The 18,619-nt window shown below is 43.0% G+C and overlaps 1 protein-coding gene across 1 annotated transcript in view; it reads left to right on the top strand.

Moving 5' to 3' along the window:
- The first annotated feature begins 973 nt into the window (after nt 1-973).
- The window catches only part of KCNMA1 (potassium calcium-activated channel subfamily M alpha 1), a 527,746-nt gene continuing 510,100 nt past the window's right edge, over nt 974-18,619 (top strand). Inside the window, 2 exon segments of the mRNA XM_025212980.1 lie at nt 974-1,102; nt 4,599-4,660. Coding sequence (XP_025068765.1) covers nt 974-1,102; nt 4,599-4,660 — 191 coding nt within the window.

Below are 18,619 nucleotides of genomic sequence, written 5' to 3'. Positions count from 1 at the left end.
AGAGATATACCTTTAAATTTTGGTGCTCAGGGTAGAGCAGGGGCAGAGCCCTTATCTCCTTGTTCAGGCAGCATGAGCTATTGTCTCAGTGCAGCTTCCCCCAACACAGGCTGTGGCAGTGGCTCAGGCTCCTTGATGGCTGCCAGTTTGGTTCCCACTCTGAATTGGCACCTGGGGTTGATTCCTGCTTACCCCTCCCAAGTTGCACTACTGTTCCTTGTTGCATAATGCCTTCTGAAGTATCCTCTTGTTGTGTCTCCAGTGCCCAAGGGGATTAATTACAATCCAGTGTTTGGGAAACAAACACACAAGAGACCTGTTAGTTCAAAGGCATCAAGGTCAATTAATAATAAGGGGGTTTAGCAAGGAAAATGGCGTATTTTAAAACTATTTTATTTTTTTTCATTTTGAAATATCATGTGTGATATACTGTGTCAGGTTGAAAAAATAAAAAATTCTAATTTCTGATCTCAAAATTTCCTTAGATCAAATAATATATTTTTAAAATAATGCTAAATGATACTTCCACAAGAAGTTCCATTGACTTTGTGTTGCTACTCAGTGAAAGGGTTTCAGAATCATCACCAGTAGAAGAACTCTTGCTAACATCTTAGAAGAATAGAAATGGTGTTAACCCCCGATGGCCTGGTGTTCTGTTTCCATGCCCATTCAGTGAGCGTATGAATCTGTTCACTTGGGACTCAATTGAAACCGACAGGTCAGATGATTTGCTGGCAATTTAGACATCAGAGGCTCCATGTCCCATTTCCTGGGCCCTGAACAGTCACCTCCTTGTTTCTTGTTAAAGGATAACAATTTATGCAGTGCCTGCCAGAAGATTAAAAGAGACTTTGCATAGCTTCTGTAGACCAGTCAACAGTCACAAGAGACACCATTTGCCATCTGTTTCAATTCTCACTACAGCAGACAAGATGCTTGTCTTATTCCTCCCATAGGAGTCACATTGCTGGACATGAAAGAAAATGGACCACTACTATTGTGTCAGCTCATGCTTCCTAATTCTGAATCGGATTTGGAGAGTAATCAGGCAGATAGGCATGACTTGGATTTATCCAACTTCAGTCGCAATGAATGGGCAATGGTGTGCTTATAGGTCTTTGATATAAAAAAAAGAAGACTGCAAAAACTATGAATGTTACAGTACTATTTACTGTTCACTGCTCACTGAAGGTGAGCTGTTTTGGTGAAGATATAAAATTAATCTTGGGACACATTTTTCTACCATGCAGTAGAATCCTGAGTATTTGAATGATTTGGCCGTTTCTAATATCACTGGAAAATGTGGGGACGTATGTACAAGGGAGTCACACCAGACATATGCTTGAAGGAATGTTAAGTATAAAACAGGGTTTGGATAATCAATACTTTACCTCTTAGGCTGAATTAGAGGTCTTAACCTGTCACAGTCCATCCTGCACCCAATGATGTCATTGGTAAGGCTGCCAATGACACTCTGAAACACCTTAAAGGTGTGAGCTATTGAGGCTAGAAACTGATCCTTATGTATCCAATGGCTTGGCAAATTGCAGGAGTTTTAGTTATAACCTGTTTTTCTTTGCATTGTTGAGGAGGCTAACATTTATCTGAGCCAGTGCTTTCTGTTTGTTTGAATCAGTAATTGCCTACATCAGAATTATTTACTAAAGTAGTGAGATTAGGTTCAGAATGACTCAGCACATACTTTCATAATGGTTTAGCATTTCTCAAGCTGAAAAGGATCTATTGAGATATCATGCTGTTTATAATATGAAATTCTTTTAACTGATAAGAAATTCATATAACTTCTTATAATTTGAAATTCTTATGTTCCCTTGATATATATTTTCTTCTTCTCTTGCTACTCAAACAATATTGAATTGTATCAACCTACAGGGCAAAGGTCCAAGGTCTTCCTAGCTTCCAAGCATAGTAGAGAAGCTATAATGATAGAATTACTCAACTATCTATTTGGTAGAAAAATATACAATGTGTATATAGCTGCATAGTATACATATGTTTTGATGTGTAACAGAGGTTTTATTGGCATAAGTTTAGGACACATTTAGATAATTATCCTTAAACAAGAGCCAATAATATCTAGATTACAACACATCTTTACTCCATATTTGTTTGCTGTGTATTTTAATGGAGAAAAATGTTTTAGAAATTTGTCAGAAAAGATTTGAATTGATACTGGTTTTCATAGATTCATAGAAGTAGGGTCGGAAGGGACCTTGTAGATCATCAAGTCTGCCCCCTGCCCTCGGCAGGATTGAAACTGGGATCACATGACCCCAGGCAGTAGACATCAAGCCTCCTCTTAAAGACCCCCAGGGTAAGAGCCATCACCACTTCCCTTGGAAGTTGGTTCCAGATCCTAGCCACCTTGACTGTGAAGTAGTGCCTTCAGATGTCTAGTCTCTACTCTCTAACAATTTGTGGCTGTTATTCCTTGTTATTCCAGGAGGCACTCAGGGGAACAAGGTCTCTCCCAAACTCCGCTGGTCCCCCCTAGTAAGTTTATAGATGGCCACCAGGTCCCCCCTCAGCTTTCTCTTGTGAAAGCTGAACAGGTTAAGGTCCCGTAGCTTCTCTTCATAGGGTCTGCCCTGTTGTCCCCGGATCATGAGAGTGGCCCTCCTCTGGACCTTCTCAATGCTGTCTACATCCCTCCTGAAGTGTGGTGCCCAGAACTGAACACAGTGCTCCAGTTCTGGCCTGACCAGTGTCGCATAGAGGGGGAGGATCACCTCCTTGGCCCTGCTTGAGATGCATTTGTGAATGCATGACAAGGTACAGTTAGCCCTACTGACTGTGGCCTCGCATTGTTGGCCCATGTTCATCTTGGAGTCTATAATGACTCCAAGATCTCTTTCTGCCACTGTGCTCTCGAGAAGGGAGTTTCCCAGCTTATAAGCATGCTGCTGGTTCCTGCTGCCCAAGTTCCACACCCTGCACTTGTCAGTATTGAAACCCATCCTATTTTCATTAGCCCACCCCTGTAACCTGTCCAGGTCCTGCTGTAATCTGTCCTTCCCTACTAGCATGCCCACCTCACCCCAAATCTTGCTCTCATCAGAAAATTTAAACAGGCTGCTTTTTACCCTGTCGTCCAAGTCACTAATAAAGAATTTGAACAGTGCAGGCCCAAGGACGGAGCCCTGAGGGCCTCAACTGCCCACTTCCCTCCAGGTTGAAAAAGACCCATCCACCACTACCCTCTGAGTATGACCCTTCAGCCAATTTGCAATCCATCTGACTGTGTAGGCATCAATGCCATAGTCACCTAGTTTTTTGATGAGAATGGGGTGGGAAACAGTGTCGAAGGCCTTGCTGAAGTCCAGAAAGACTACATCTACCACGATACCTGCGTCCAATGCTTTTGTGACCTGATCGTAGAAGGCAATCAGGTTGGTCTGACAGGACCTGCCCCTAATGAAACTGTGCTGGTTGCCCTTGAGCATCATCCCTGCTGCTGGCCCATCACAGATGTGCTCCTTGATGATCTTCTCAAAGAGTTTCCCCAGGATTGAAGTAAGACTAATGGTCCTATAGTTGCCCGGGTCCTCCTCCTTCCCTTTTTTGAAGATGGGGACCACGTTGGCTTTCTTCCAGTCATCTAGTATCTGGCCAGAGCACCATGAGTGCTTGTAAAGCCATGTTCACATGCCTTTTCTTTATATACCCAGGGTCCTTAGTATCCTGTGATCAAATGAGAGAAACCAAAACCAGAAAATTATAACTAATTTATATTGAGAAAAATCTACAATTTGCTTTAAAATATATTTTGATAAATCCAAAAGATATGGTATTTGATAGGTTATTAGATCAGAATTTAACGACCAATGTTTTATTTAAAAGAAGTTTCTCAGATTTTTTTCATTAATTTTTAGTTTTCCTCATTTGTGAGAGTCTTAAACCTTTCCCTAGCCAAAGATTCACCTTTATATCACAGCTGGTTGGAAAGAAGGATTATTTCTCCAGTAGGATGGTGAAAGGAAAATAAGGCATGTGGATGTATTTGAGGGTTTTAAATTTTAGAAAACGTCCCAAGAGAGAAGGTGCTATTAATTGTCAGCAACATGATCAAAGGTGAAAGGTAAATGCAAATTCCTACACAGTTCTACAATTTATCTTATGGATTTCACCACTGCATATGTAATATAAACATATATGCAATCTGATCTATCATCTTTATTGGTTACCTACAAGGTATAAGCAGAATTTTTTACTTTAAAGCTGACATATAGTTCTGATAGAACTGTAGTATGACTTGAATGCCATGCACTGGGGAAGCCTGTCTTTTGAAATTAATGAATCCATTTTAGCAAAGATTAAAATGTAGGATCTATTTGTAGTCTCCATTTCCCTGAGACAGAATTCAGCCTTTTCCTTCCCATTGCAGAAAATAAGTCATAGTAATACATGTAGTGCATGGGATACAAGCAGGAGAGGTTCCTTTCTGTAAAGCAAATGACAGGCAAATGTAAAATGAATAATGGTTTTTTTGAATTACTTTCTCTGTCTTTCATTTCTAAAAGAATAAATGTTTCAGTCTAACACTGTTAAGTAATTGCACTTTTTCTTTTCTCCTGCAGGTTGTCTTAGTCTTCGCTCTTAGTATTGGTGCTCTTGTAATATACTTCATAGATTCGTCAAAGTGAGTATTCTAATAAATTTTCTTTTCTCTCCTACAGCAATTATGCTTCTTTAAATTGCTCCATTCATCTACTTCAAGTCAATGCTTTATTTCATCTTCTGAGTGTGAAGAACTTTATAATAATGTATAGTCTTCCAAGCTAGTTTCAGGGATGAAGAAATGATTTATTCTTTTTGTTAACTGTGTGGTTTGATCGCATTTGGAGCTGTAGAAAGAGAAATAATTTCTATGGGTTTAGATTATATATCCTGTGGGGGAATTTTAATCTTTCAGTTCCATTGTGATTTTCAGAATCCCTCAAGTTTATAATTTGAATGTATGGGATGTAGGAGATGTGAGTCAAGAGGTCACAGACCATCCAGGAGAATAAATGAGTATGTAGCCAAACTTCCAGGAACACCTCTGAGAACTCATCAAAAGGCTATATGTAAAACAAGTCATAATAATTATACCTATCACTGTGATCCATTTCCATGTTCTGAGTCTGATGGGCTTGTTTTCTATCATGTGAAGTAAGCTTGCTAGAGATAGAATAGCTCAACATTATTTGGGAATGAATAAGTTGTGGTCAAGTGATATTTGCCTCGTGATACTTTGTGATATGAATCAGGGGGTAGCTAGATGTTGTTATCATGATGTGTTGCCTGACACAGTGATGCAAATGCTGTGTTACACAATACTGTAACTAGTTATAGTCTCATTTTGGTTCATTAGATACTCATATAGATGCTTTTCTTACTGTAACATAAGCGTGGTGCTGATATATAACTTTTGTCTAGATCATTAGCATCTCACAAACATAGCCCTGGTAAGAAGATTGTTAATAGTATTGAGCTCACCTCTGGAGAAAGGAAATCTATCAGAGGATTAGTGGTATATTATGCTTTAGGAGTGTACAAATAAAACACTTAAAAATATCTTTGGGCTTGTCTTCATTGCAACAGTGAACTCAAGGTATTCCAAATGCATGATCCATTCTAGCTTGAGTAAGAGACAATGCAAAACAGTACTTGAGGGTCTAGGAGGGTCTGTCATTTCACACAGTTGTAGCTAATGCTGAACTGGCAGCTGGTATTCCTACAAAAGTGTTCTTCAGTAGGTTAACAATTTTTTTTTTCATAATTTTTGTTCATCTAGGTCTACACTTTGCTGGTCTATTAGTGCTTGGAAAAAAGGATAATACAAGAAGTTGTTTCTGAAAGTTTTAATTAAGGATCACATTTAAGATTGCATAAATCCATGTCAAACATGATAGAAAAACATCAATGATCAAAGTAGAATCAGAAGTCTTCCCACTATTATGAGATCCACCGTGCTTAAGGAATGACAGATTGGGTAGCCAGGGACACAAAAGGGAGTGATATACTAGAATCTCATGCAGTCACCTTCAATTTCCCATTCCAAATGTTATGCCAGTTACTCATTTACAGTTAGGTTGACTGCGAACTGCTTTGCGGTCTAGAGTGAGGTTTCTCTGAATCTGTAGGTATGTGTTTTAACTATGAACCAAGTCAGCCATGGAAAATATTTTGTTAGGTATGCCACAGCAGTGCATAAAATTGCAACCCCCTTGTCAGGACATGATACTCTGTCATTCCTCAGCCACGTTTCTTTGCAAAGTAAAATCTGGGGACATAAAAAACCCTTTACTTCCTTTTCTCACCTGTCCTGGTGATGACAGTTGCAATTTATGGTTGCTTGTACTGGGTTTGTAACCTGACAGTAGCTTCAGTCTGCTGCATTAAAAAAATTCTTGCTTTTCTCCACACCAAGGTGATGTAGAATGTGGACTGCACAATATTACAAATGCAGTTGACCAAACTGATGTTCTAGCAGATTTGGAGGAATTGTCATCTTGATTTCAGTTTGCCAAATGCACATTTCTGCACCTGTAAATGTATAATTAAATCTGCATTTGCCAGGAGTTCTGAAATTATGGCACTGTTTCCTGAGGCATAACAGTAGGTGCCCCAGAATAACAGGTCACATCTTTATGAGGGAATAACATCCCTGCTTGTCCCAATAGGTAGCACCCACTCTCTTCAGTACCTTTTCTGAAATTCTGCATTGATAATTATGAACTTGTCTTTGTGGTCCCCAAACCCTATAGGCACATGATTCATAAGACTGGTATGGTGAACCGTACTGTATTATTGAGTCCCCTTGTAAGTAACCATGTCATATAATCCTCTTCATAATGATCAAGGTCCATTTAAAACTAGTTAGGGTTTTGCTCTCACTATTCTTAAAGGTAAGCCATCCTTTCTTTGGTACAAAACCTCCTGTCTTTGGTTAGAAACCTTCAGATTCCAGTCTAAATATATTTATGGGCAGTTTAAACCCATCTGTTCTTGCATGAACATTGTTTTTTAGCTAAATAATACTTTTCCCTCTCTGGAGTTTACCCATCTCCACTACTCAGATCCCCTTTAGGCTTGGCTTTGGTAGGTTAAACAAGCCAAAGTCTTTTAATCTCCTCTTAAAGGATATACTCTCACTTTCCTGGTCATACTTCCCTGTACCTGTTTCACTTTGAATTAATTTTTCCTGTACCGAAACTGTGTTCCAGGATGGAATTGTATCCAGACCTTGTCTTTAATAGTTTTCCTATGTCTACATGAAATACCCTGACTAAGGATACAAGATAGCATTTATTTTTTCATGGCTGCATTTTATCATGAACTAATACACCCAGGTTTTTTCCTCTTCCATCATTTTCAACTGATTATATCAGATGTTCTTCTAGTTCTAAGTGCATGGTGGAGCACTTTGTACTATTGGATGTCATCTTATATCTCTTGAGTTCACTCAGACATCTTATTCTTCCTCTGTGCTATTTCTTGTGGGTCAAGAAGTTTAGGGGTAATGAAAAAGCTTCCAAACACTAAGACAAATAGTAAAGTCTCTTTAGCTGCATAAACACAAGCAGCGGTAACAGTTGACTTGTCAGCACCAAAATGGTAGACTTGTAGCAGTCTGGAATAGTCTGCAGATGGCAGTAGCAGTCTGGTTCTAAACATGTATGGGTTCCTTCATTTGTTTCTCCAGGCACTGGAGTGTTCTGGCAAGCTCCTTGCATAGCTCTAGGAACGCCTGCCTCCCTATGCAGAAGTTTTGGAGGCTCTGTTGTTCATTGTGGGTTGGTGTGATGACATGATTCCACTGCTCAGTGCTGATTGTCCTGCACCATAAACACTTGTGTAGAGTCAGACCATCACAACAAAGGACTGGTCTCTGCATGGCAAACTCCCTTCTCAGTCACATCACCTTCCATTGCTCAGAATGGCGCTTAAAATGCTCTCCACCAGATTGCAAACCATCTACCCTTTGAAAAAAATTAGAAGTAATGGGTCATACTGGGCTGTATCTATGACTTGGTGCTGGCAGGAATGGTTAGAAGCAAGGAGAGTGCAGAATCAGAAAGGCCTCAGCACAATGTGTTGTCTGTCAGAGCAAAAACACTTCTGCTTAGGACTCAGAAAAGTCTATCAAATTCTCATAAAAGACAGCAACACTGATTGACTAACACAGATTAGTGGTGTACTAAAAACACTGGGCTGCCTAATCTGAAGTCCTAGCACCAAACTTCTGTGACTGCTGTACAAGTGGGATGTAGATCTATGACTACGGGTCATGTGAATTTCTTCCATGCAGATGCTCAAGCATGTGCCTGTGTGCACATGAGCTAGGACACACATATTTTTGCACTGACATGCCCAGAGAAACTGAATTAAGAGTTGATGATGTATGGGGTTTTGAGCTGTTGTATCCCCTGTTAAATTACTAGCAGAAGCATCAGTATCACTCCAGGTTTTAATCCTGTCAAACTTTTTTGCACCAGTTACCTTGAACCTATAGTAAAATTTAACTTGAGCTAGAGGTTTTGGTAAAAAACCTCAGGTTCTCTCTCTGGCAGTGTAGTGAGGAAAAGCCCTTTTGATTCTTAACGTTGAGACCAGATTTTTCATGAACTTGTAGCCAATTTTTTTTATCGCTATCAAAGAAGCATGTGTTGTTTTTCTGAGGACAATAGTGAAGTATCCTTGAATAGACAGACTTTTCCTAGGAGTATGGGTGACACTTCATTATGTGCATAAAAGGCATACAATTCCCTGTTGAAAGGGTCAGTAAAACAAAAACGTCATGGACAGATGAAAATTTGTTTCTGCTTGTGTTTTAAGTTCTGCTGAATTGAATTCTAATTGCAGGAACAATGTTACTTGTTCCTGGAGCTACATATCTTCTGTGAAACAATGTTTACCCTAGCATTTTTAGAGTCATGTCTACCCAGTGATTTTTAGTCAGTTGGCCTCTGGAAGCCTTTGACTATTATACTTCTTTTCAGCAGAGAGAAACTCCTCTGAGGAGTTTTAGTTTGGTGCCCTGCAGCTGCAGAGTGAAGCACCAGGCTCCATGCAGCTCAGGGGCTCTGCAGGAAGCCCATGCAGACAGCCTGGCAGAAGCCTGGGAAGGCAGGCTCCACCCAAGGAAAAAAAAAAGCAGCAGCAAGCCTGATCCCCGCCCCCCCTGGAGCCTGCCTGCCTGCCTGAGCTGTGCAGGGGCCTGGTGTTTCCCTCCACGACTGTGGTGTCCCCTGGGACCACCCAAGCTGGGTTCCTGAAGGCGGATGCTGCCTGGCCGTGGGCTGCTGCTGCCGCAGAGGGAAGCACCAACTCCTCCCCTCCAAGTCCAAGGACTTCTCCGCCTGCTGGTAGCTTGCCCTCTCCTCCCCGCTGCCGGAGAGGCAGGTACAGGTAAGTTATACAGGTGTACACAACACGAGGTTTTAAAGGGCCCTAAATTGAATCGGTGTTTTTAAAAACCCACCGCTTCAGTTTAGGGCCCCTGTTTCTTCTACACACACCCTAATTTGTGGGTTACTTCAGACTTATTGCTATTTCTTGCCTAGTGAGGATAGAAAAGAAGTTTATCTGCAGGTTGTCTCATCAGTGGACTTAGCTAATGTTTAACGCACAACTGCAGTCACCATCCAGTAACCTCAAGCCAATGGATTCCATTAGTGTGTTATCATTTCTTTTTATTCTTTTATTCCTGCAGAAAATAACCTTGACTAGTTAAATTCAGACCTGGTAACTACACAGTCAGTTTCCTGCAGTGAAAAAATCTGATTTGTATTACACAGTGATGTCCCATCCATATTGCCAGTGTAGAATCAAATGGAATGAAATATACTCTTTTAATGTACATTAATTCTCAAGTATGGTGTTTAGTAAAACCAGTTCTAAACTTGTGTTTCCACTATTCATGTGATGCAAAGCACTAGCTAGCTGTGCAGTGTATTTTAAAGATGTCAGAATTCTAGTTACATGGCAATCAGAATTGGGGTTGACTATTAACTGCACAAAAATTGATCTTCACTTTTTGTGTTTCACATTTATCTGTGAATAATAATAATCAGCACCTAAAGGAGAGTGCAACTTTTAATAAGCATGCCATTACACATGTTGAACCTGATTCTCCTTTCTTATGTATATTTTTCCCCTGCCTCCTTCTCTTTGACCTTTCTTGAGTCATGCCTGTGTTCTAACTTTTGTTTCCAGGATGTTACTTTTAGCTTGGGGGACAAAACTACCAGTGGGGAAGGTAAAATCATGCTCAAAAATAACTATACCATTCCAGTTCCTCTGCTTATGGCTTTTCTTTATTAACATGCTACAGATATTCAAATCAGTGTGAAGGCAAACCAAAAGAGTCTCTCTACCCTTCAGGGCCTTCTCTCCATTCTCCAAACTATGTTGTAATCATTTGCCCAGCAAAAAACCACTGCTATTCTCATTTGGTACTATTTTATTTTAGACTTTTTCTATACTCAGTTTATGTTGATCAAGGTTTTATAGGTTAGTGGAATCAGATCCATTACTTAATAGCCAAACACACACAGTGGCAACTTTCTTTTTTATTTTAATATCCTAATGGGAAAACCAGAAAAAGGCTACCTAATATTGTGCCATTCATATCTTTATAAGGAGGGCAAATATACCTGGTGCTTTAAAATGACAGCTGCGGCATTAGGAAGGCTGTATTGGATAAAATACAATATTGTACATTGCCTGCTGTGTTGTAGGGTATTAAGTATCCTTGCTTTCAGATTCAGATATTTTTTGTTCAGTTTGGTTTAATTAACTATTTTTAAGAGTCCCTGTTGTCATACCAGCAAGGTGAATACTTTTTTTTTGGTTGGTTAGGTTTTTTGCTTTGGTTTTGACATTAAAATGTAACATGTCTTTTTAAACCAGCAGCGCTCAACCCTGGCCTATGGGCCAAATCCAGCCTGTGGAGTCATGACATCCAGTCTGCTAAGTTCTCCATGGGTCAGGAAATGTGGAGGCAGGGAAGCAGTGACAATTAATACTGCCACCTCTCCCCTGCTGCCAAGTTTTCAAGTCTCATGCAGCCAGATCAGGCCTGGGAGTTCCCCACCCCACCACACCTCTGCATGGCTGGGTTAGTGATCGGCCTGCTTCCCCTTGCATATGACCATTTCAGGCCCAGGACAGTCTTGTCCTCATGACCAGATCATGGGAATGGTACATTGGGCCTGCTCTCCCCACCCCCCTTCCCACCATACCCGGCTGGATCAAAGCCAGGACGTGCCCCATACCCCCACTTCCTGCACACCAGATTTGGGCCAAGCTGTATTCCCTCCACAGATGCTATATCAGGCTTACCAGCGGAATCTGGACTCCAAGTAGACCAGAGATGGCCCATCTGGCCCACAGGGCAAAAAGGTTGGCCACCGTTGTTTTAAACAATTAATACCTCTGGGGAACAGTTGTACAAAAATGCTGTTTTTTATGTAGATTAAAAAAATAAGATAATGTAAACCCAAAGATAATCCCAATATGCCTTTCCTGGTCTGGGAATTAGCTTGAGGTTGTGGCAGAAAGGGAGAGGACAACAGTCAGATACTGACAGTACATGCCCCCAAAGTGATCTTGTAATAATGATGCCCTCTTGCTCAGCCAACTTGCTCCCCATGCATATTAAGAATCACATAGAACTGTGTCCTAATTAAAACAAAAGTTATTTTCTAGTTTTTTAGTCCTCTTTAGAACTTCATGTTCCATTCCACCTTGAGAAGGTGAGTTAGATTTTCTTGTGGCTTCAGCATCACCAGAGGCACAGTTAATGTAATTCCAGAATCTTTACCTCTGAGTGTAAACATTCACTGTGCATGTTGCTTCTCTGAGGTGATGCCGAATTAGTGGGGATTTTTAGGCCTGAACATATTTTAAAAACAAACAAACCATTTTTTTTTTAAAAAGGCCTTCCAGTCCTCTTTCCCCCACCACACATGCACACTTTTTGTAAGGAGAGGATAGGGAGAAAAAAATCCTGAGAGTTCTTGACAAATCTTTAAATGAAACTAAGTGTAATTTTTGTTGAGTTTTTCTTAAAAGTAAAAAAAGAAAAATCACAGGACAAGAACACTTGATTTTTTTTTAATATTTTTAATAACGCACTTATACAATCAGCTCTAACATCGAGGCACTCCATTGCTGTTTTGGAGTGTACCATAACTTCACTTTAACTGCCATAGTGAGCTGAGAGGCAGTTTCTTGTGCTTCTAACAACATCTCAGCTCTGTGGAACATGCATGCTATGAACAGCTTTGGGTAAATGTTCACATCAATTTTTCTTGCCCAACTTCAGGTGTGGATCTAAGTAGAGTGAATTAATATTGTTGGCGCTCCTTCAGTATGAGGATAACAGTCTTCCAGTAAATAGGGAAGTCATCAATGAGCCTGGAGAGGACTTAGGAGGTCAGTTTGAGATCTGGTTCAACTGCAGATGTGGCAAATACTTCAGAGCAGAATGGATAGATCCTGGTATTGTCATGTCACAGCTTTTTCTCCTTCTTTTCTATCCTCTTCCAAAGTGAAGTGAGTTTTTTTAAAAATTATTGATGCTTTGTTGTACATCACAGCACCAATTCAGTGTTTGAGTGTCCCACATATTGGTATTAATACTGCATTTTTTCAGATTGGCTTTAAAGGTATCCTTGAATCTGTTCTTTTGCCCACCTCTGCTAAGTATAGACAGTCAAAAAGCCTGAGGCTGAATCAATTCAATCTTTGCAGGTTTCTGCCTAGATTGAACCTATAAGAAAATGAACTGATAGTCACTTTTCAAACCTGAAAGGCAGTCAAATCCCTGCAGTGGCCCATACCAGGAGGCAAGGGCTGCTAAAGCATGCCTCTTAGCCTGCCAAGCACTGCAGACAGCTGGAAGATGAGCAGCTCTCCCATCCTTGCTTCCTCTTTAGCCTCCAGCCAGCTGTTAAAGGGGCAAGGGGGGAAACACCACCCCCCATACTGACCCCCAGCCAGGGTCCCCCTGGCACTGGGGAAGGGGCAGGGGTGAAGACCCCAGTGGGTCATTTCTCTCTTTCTCCCCCTTGCTCAGAAATGGTTCCCCTAGCCATGCCTCCTCCTCAATCTGGGACAGCTGAGGAGGGAGTGTGGGGGGAACCCCCTACCCTGCACCAGACCCCCAGCTGGAGTTTCTCTTGTGTGAGGGTAAAGGGGAAAGAGGGAAGCCCCAAGCAGGGCATTTCTCCCTCTCTTCCCCCACAGCCACCTCACCCAGAGCCAGACCCGGGCCAATCACCCAGCCATGCCCCCTCCTTGGCTAGCTGAGGAGGGAGTTGAGTGGGGGAAACACCCCCCTTTCCAGCTCCAGACCTCTAGCTGGCTGTGCTGGGAGCAGGGCAGGAGTGAAACCCACAGTGGAGGCTGTTTTTCCCTCTGTCACTTCCTCCTTAGCCAGCCTGCCGGCCGAGGAAAGGCAGTGGCTGGGTGATTGCCCCAGGCCCCAGTTTGGGTAGGGGGAGTAAAGCCTTCACTCTGGGCTTCCCTGCAGCTAGGAGCTTGGGCAGTTACCTGGCTGCACCCCCAGCATGGGGGGAAGCCTGCAGTGGAGGCCACTTTTCCCTCCCAGCCCTTCCTCAGCTGGCCGGCCAGCCAGGGAGAGAACAGAGCCATGTTATTGCTTCAGCTCCTGGCTTGGGCAGGGGATGTAAAACCCCCACTGTATGTTTCCCTGCAGCTGGGAGCCAGGGCAATCATCCAGTTATGGTTCTTCTTCAGCCAGCTGGTGGGCTGGCTGAGGAGGGAGTGAGAGAGAAACTGGTCCCCACTACGGGCTTCCCCCTGGTGCTGGGCAGGGTTTGGCTGGGGGTCCAGATCTAGGTGGGTGGGGGCCTTCATCCCTCTTTCCCGCACACTTCCTCCTCAGCTGGCCTGCCACCCTGGGAGGGGGCATGGCTGGGTGATCACCCTAGCTCCCGACTGTGGGGAAACCCACAGCGTGGTCTTTACTCTCTCCACCCAATCTGGGACCTGAGGTCACCTAGCCATGTCTCCTTCCTGGCCGGCAGGCTCATCTGAGGAGGAAGTGTGGAGGGGGGGATTGGCCCCCCTCCGCCTGGCTCTGGACCCCCAGCCCGGCTGTGCCTGGTTCGGGGGGGGGATCCCAAAGTGGGGCTTTACTCCCCTGACCTGAGCTGGAACCTGGGAGCCCGGTTGATCACCTGGCCATGCCCCCTTCTTGGCCAGTGGGCAGGCTGAGGAGGAAGTTGCAGGGGGGGGAGGGAACAGCCACCCTCCCCTTCACCCTCCTCCTCCCCTACTCTAGATCCACATGTCCTGTTGCAGTGTGGACAGGTGTTTCCAGGAGGGATCGGCACTGTGTTGCTGTGTTGGATGTTCTGATCTTTTTGACTGTTCCTCTTTTCCTCTTCTGCCCATCGACGAGCTGTTTCAAAGTTTTGAGGTCCCTCCCAGAGAATCTTCCTCCATTTTGGTCAGTCCTGAGCAAGGGTCTCCCAAGTGCTCATGTTGATGTTACACCTCTTTATGTTTGCCTTCAGGGTGTCTTTGAAGTGCTTTATTTGCCTTCCATTGGGAGTATAGGATCTGTTCTGGGAGTCAGTTGTCAAGCATCTTTATATGGCATCAGCTCTGTTGGACAGGACCTGCCATAAACCTGGATTCAGTGTTAGTGGTGCTTGCTTGAGCCATAATGCTGATGTTCATTCTTCTGTCTTTCCAATTTATATGGAGGGTTTTCTGAAGACATCACTAATGGAAATGTTCCAAAGCTTTCAGGTGTTTCTGATTTGTCATCCAAGTTTTACACCCATAAAGCAGGGTAGGGATAACAACAGCCTGGTAGATGAGAAGTTTGGTTTGGGTCTTGATGTCACACTCATCAAAGACATGGTTTTGGAGGCATTTAAAGGCAACATTGGCAGATTTTATTCGCTGTTAAATATCATTGCCTTTGTTTACTTTTTGGGAATGGTAGCTACCCAAGGAAAGGAAATACTCAACATTATCCAAGGATTGCCCTCTAATTGTAGTAAGTGGAGGAGCAGCTGGTTGGCTTAGGGTGGGTTACTAAAGCATCTTGGTTTTCATGAAGTTGACAGTTAGACCAAGCATTTCATCTGCTTCACAGATGCTATCAAGAGTGACCAGGAGCTCTTCAATTAAATGGATACATATGACCGGGGATCCAGGTTTTCTGTTTGCCATGGAAAATGCATATTTTCCCATTTAAAGGAGAAAAATACAGATTTTCTCCTTTGAAAAAGAAAAACACAGGAAATGGAGAGTTTCCTCTTTCAAGCTGGCTGAGATCTATCTTGCAAATGGCTGCTTGGGACTGGGGGGAGCGGGACACAGAGGGTACGATGTGCATGTGCATGCTCATACATGCATGTAGCAGCCAGACAGGGTGGTAGAGAGCAGCTTCTGCAGCCCCCTCCAGGTAAGTCTATGGGGGTGAGCATGGGGGGATGCAGTGGGATGGGGGAACACAGGCAAAGTGGTGGAGGAATGGGGGGTGGGGAGAAACATGCCCCTCCCCCCCCACCCACTGGGCTGTGGAGGCTGTAGTCCTGTGCCCAGCTGTGGCAAGGTCGAGAGCAAGTTTTCCAAACTGAGTGATCCCAAAATAAAAATTGAAGTCCTCAATGATGGAGCAGGATGATGAAGGAAGAATACTCCACAATGGCTACAAAGATAGATGAAGGTAGCAGCAGAATAGAAACTTTCAGTTGTATAGGTGTTCTTTGCCACTGGCTTACAGTTTCCTTTCTGCAAAGTATCATGTGGTTACTGATGCTCAATGGCATCCCCCCATCAAAAGTAGACATGCGTTGGCATTTTCCTTCAATAGCAAGTCCTACAGTGGTGAGCAAGCAGTGACAAGGGCAGGTTCTAACGATTACCAGAAGCCCCTAGTCATGGAGATGATGATTAGGGACCTACCTAAGTCGCAGTGAGACAACAGATTTTTTGCAGCCTGCTCGTGGCACACAGCTGATTTTGCAGTAGCTCCAACCTTCACTGATTCATAGATTCATAGATGTTAGGGTCGAAAGGGACCTCAATAGATCATCGAGTCCGACCCCCTGCATAGGCAGGAAAGAGTGCTGGGTCTAGATGACCCCAGCTAGATGGTTATCTAACCTCCTCTTGAAGACCCCCAGGGTAGGGGAGAGCACCACCTCCCTTGGGAGCCCGTTCCAGACCTTGGCCACTCTAACTGTGAAGAAGTTCCTCCTAATGTCCAACCTAAATCTGCTCTCTGCTAGCTTGTGGCCATTATTTCTTGTAACCCCCAGGGGTGCCTTGGTGAATAAAAACTCACCAATTCCCTTCTGTGCCCCCGTGATGAACTTATAGGCAGCCACAAGGTTGCCTCTCAACCTTCTCTTGCGGAGGCTGAAAAGGTCCAGTTTCTCTAGTCTCTCCTCGTAGGGCTTGGTCTGCAGGCCCTTAACCATACGAGTGGCCCTTCTCTGGACCCTCTCCAGGTTATCCGCATCCCTCTTGAATTGCGGTGCAGTACTCCAACTGCGGTCTGACCAGCGCCTGATAGAGGGGAAGTATCACCTCTTTGAATCTATTCGTCATGTATCTGCTGATGCACGATAAAGTGCCATTGGCTTTTCTGATGGCTTCGTCACACTGCCGACTCATGTTCATCTTAGAGTCCACTAGGACTCCAAGATCCCTTTCCACTTCCGTGCCACCCAGCAGGTCATTCCCTAGGTTGTAGGTGTGCTGGACATTTTTCCTCCACTGCTGGTTGACAGAGGGTGCCTTCATTCAGCCTACATTACTACTGTATTTTTTTGGTTTGATTTAACAGGAAATTGGGGCCAGTGCTGGATTTCCTGGTGATTGTGGTCAACATAGTTTTCCCTAGTGATGATTATATGATGCTTGTTTTGTACTTAGAACTGAGAGAGTTGTGCATTTTGGCAGCTGCAATTATTACTAAGCAGGCCTAATTAAGATCCAATCTGCTCACCCTGACTGGGGAGGGGGCTACGAAAAGTGCCCTAAGCATAGTTTGTCTCATTTTCCCTGACTGGAAAACTTACAATTTGATACTGACACTGCTGCACTAGAGGCACAGGAGAGGAGAATGGTAGTGGCTACACCCTCTTTTGAGAAGGAAAAGCCAAAGATGACAGAAATATTAACAGCGTTTGTTTTGCTATCAAGATAAGACTTATTCAGATGCCTGAGTGTCCACTTGGGATCAGCAAGAGTCTCATGACCATTCATCTTCAACTAACCAACAAACAACATGCAACAATTATCAGTGTATACACACCAACCCTTGATGCAGATGATGAAACAAATGAATTCTGTTCTAAACTCACCAGATCCTATCATCTGTCCCCAAAGAAGATAAAATATTTTTTTTCTTGGCAATTTCAGTTATAGACTGGGCAGAGACTCTGAGCTACAGAAAGGAACACTGGGAAAGGAAGGCATGGGAAAAGTGAATTCAAATGGAATTCTTCTCCTGAACAAGTGTTTGGAGCACGTTCTCATCATTGTTAACTCCTTACTCTGCCATAGCAACAAATGGAAGACATCATGAATGCATCTCCACTCAAAACTCTGACATCCAATTATCTATGCCACAGTGCATGACTGGAACCCCTGTGACATCTGTATCACCAGAACTATCCCCCTTGCAGACAACTGCTGGACAGATCATCATTAGATACATTCTATTATGACCATTCATATTACTGTAAAATGACATAACCAATAGAAGCAACCAAGGAAGAGGTTCAATATTGCTGAAACTGATCATCTCAAGCAGTGCCTCAGGGAGAAACTCTCTGATGATGTTGACAGCACTGATCACTGGGAGACCCTCAAGAAGGCATTCATGAGGCATATGAGAAATCTCTAGGCTTCTCTACAAAGAAACATAAGGACTGGTTTGATGAAAATGTTAGGGAAATTCAAGCTTTTACTGCTAGAAAGAGGAGAGCCTTCAAAACTTGACAGTATGACATCAGCTCCAAACAGAAGCAAAATATTTATCACCATGTTAAAACTGAGATCTAGACAAATAAGTGTAAAAAAATTGTGTAGTTTCTTCAGTGCAACCAAAGCAATCCATACGCTAAACACACAAGGAGCCATCCCTCTGGGATCCAAGGATCAAGAATCCTTTAAAAAAAAAGTTCCATCATCAATGCACAGTGGAAGTAACAGTTTCAAGATCTCCTGAACTGAGATTCTAATGTTGAAGACATTACCATCAAAGCCATTCCACAACACACACACACCAACTTATCAAGAGGCCTTGAAAGCCATTGAGCAAATAAAAAATGAAAAAGCATGTCTCTTGATGGAACACCAACTAACATTTATAAGCAAGGAAAAAACTATATGTCAGATTCTCAGGGTCTTGAGAGATGCACAGAATCATTACCATACTCAAAAAAAGGAAAGATATTGGACTGCAACAATTATCACAGCATTGCAGTCCTGTCCATAGCTAGGAATATCCTCACCTGAAATCTTATCGGTAGACTTACGTTCCTCGCCAAGGAGATTCCCAAGTCCCAGTATGGTTTCAGAGCACTCAGAAGTACAATAGATACCTAGTGACCTA

Source organism: Alligator sinensis, unplaced genomic scaffold (assembly GCF_000455745.1).
Source record: "Alligator sinensis unplaced genomic scaffold, ASM45574v1 scaffold109_1, whole genome shotgun sequence".
Classification (NCBI taxonomy): Eukaryota; Metazoa; Chordata; order Crocodylia; family Alligatoridae; genus Alligator; species Alligator sinensis.
The sequence above is the reverse complement of the archived record's forward strand: the minus strand, read 5'-3'. Positions and strand labels throughout refer to the sequence as shown.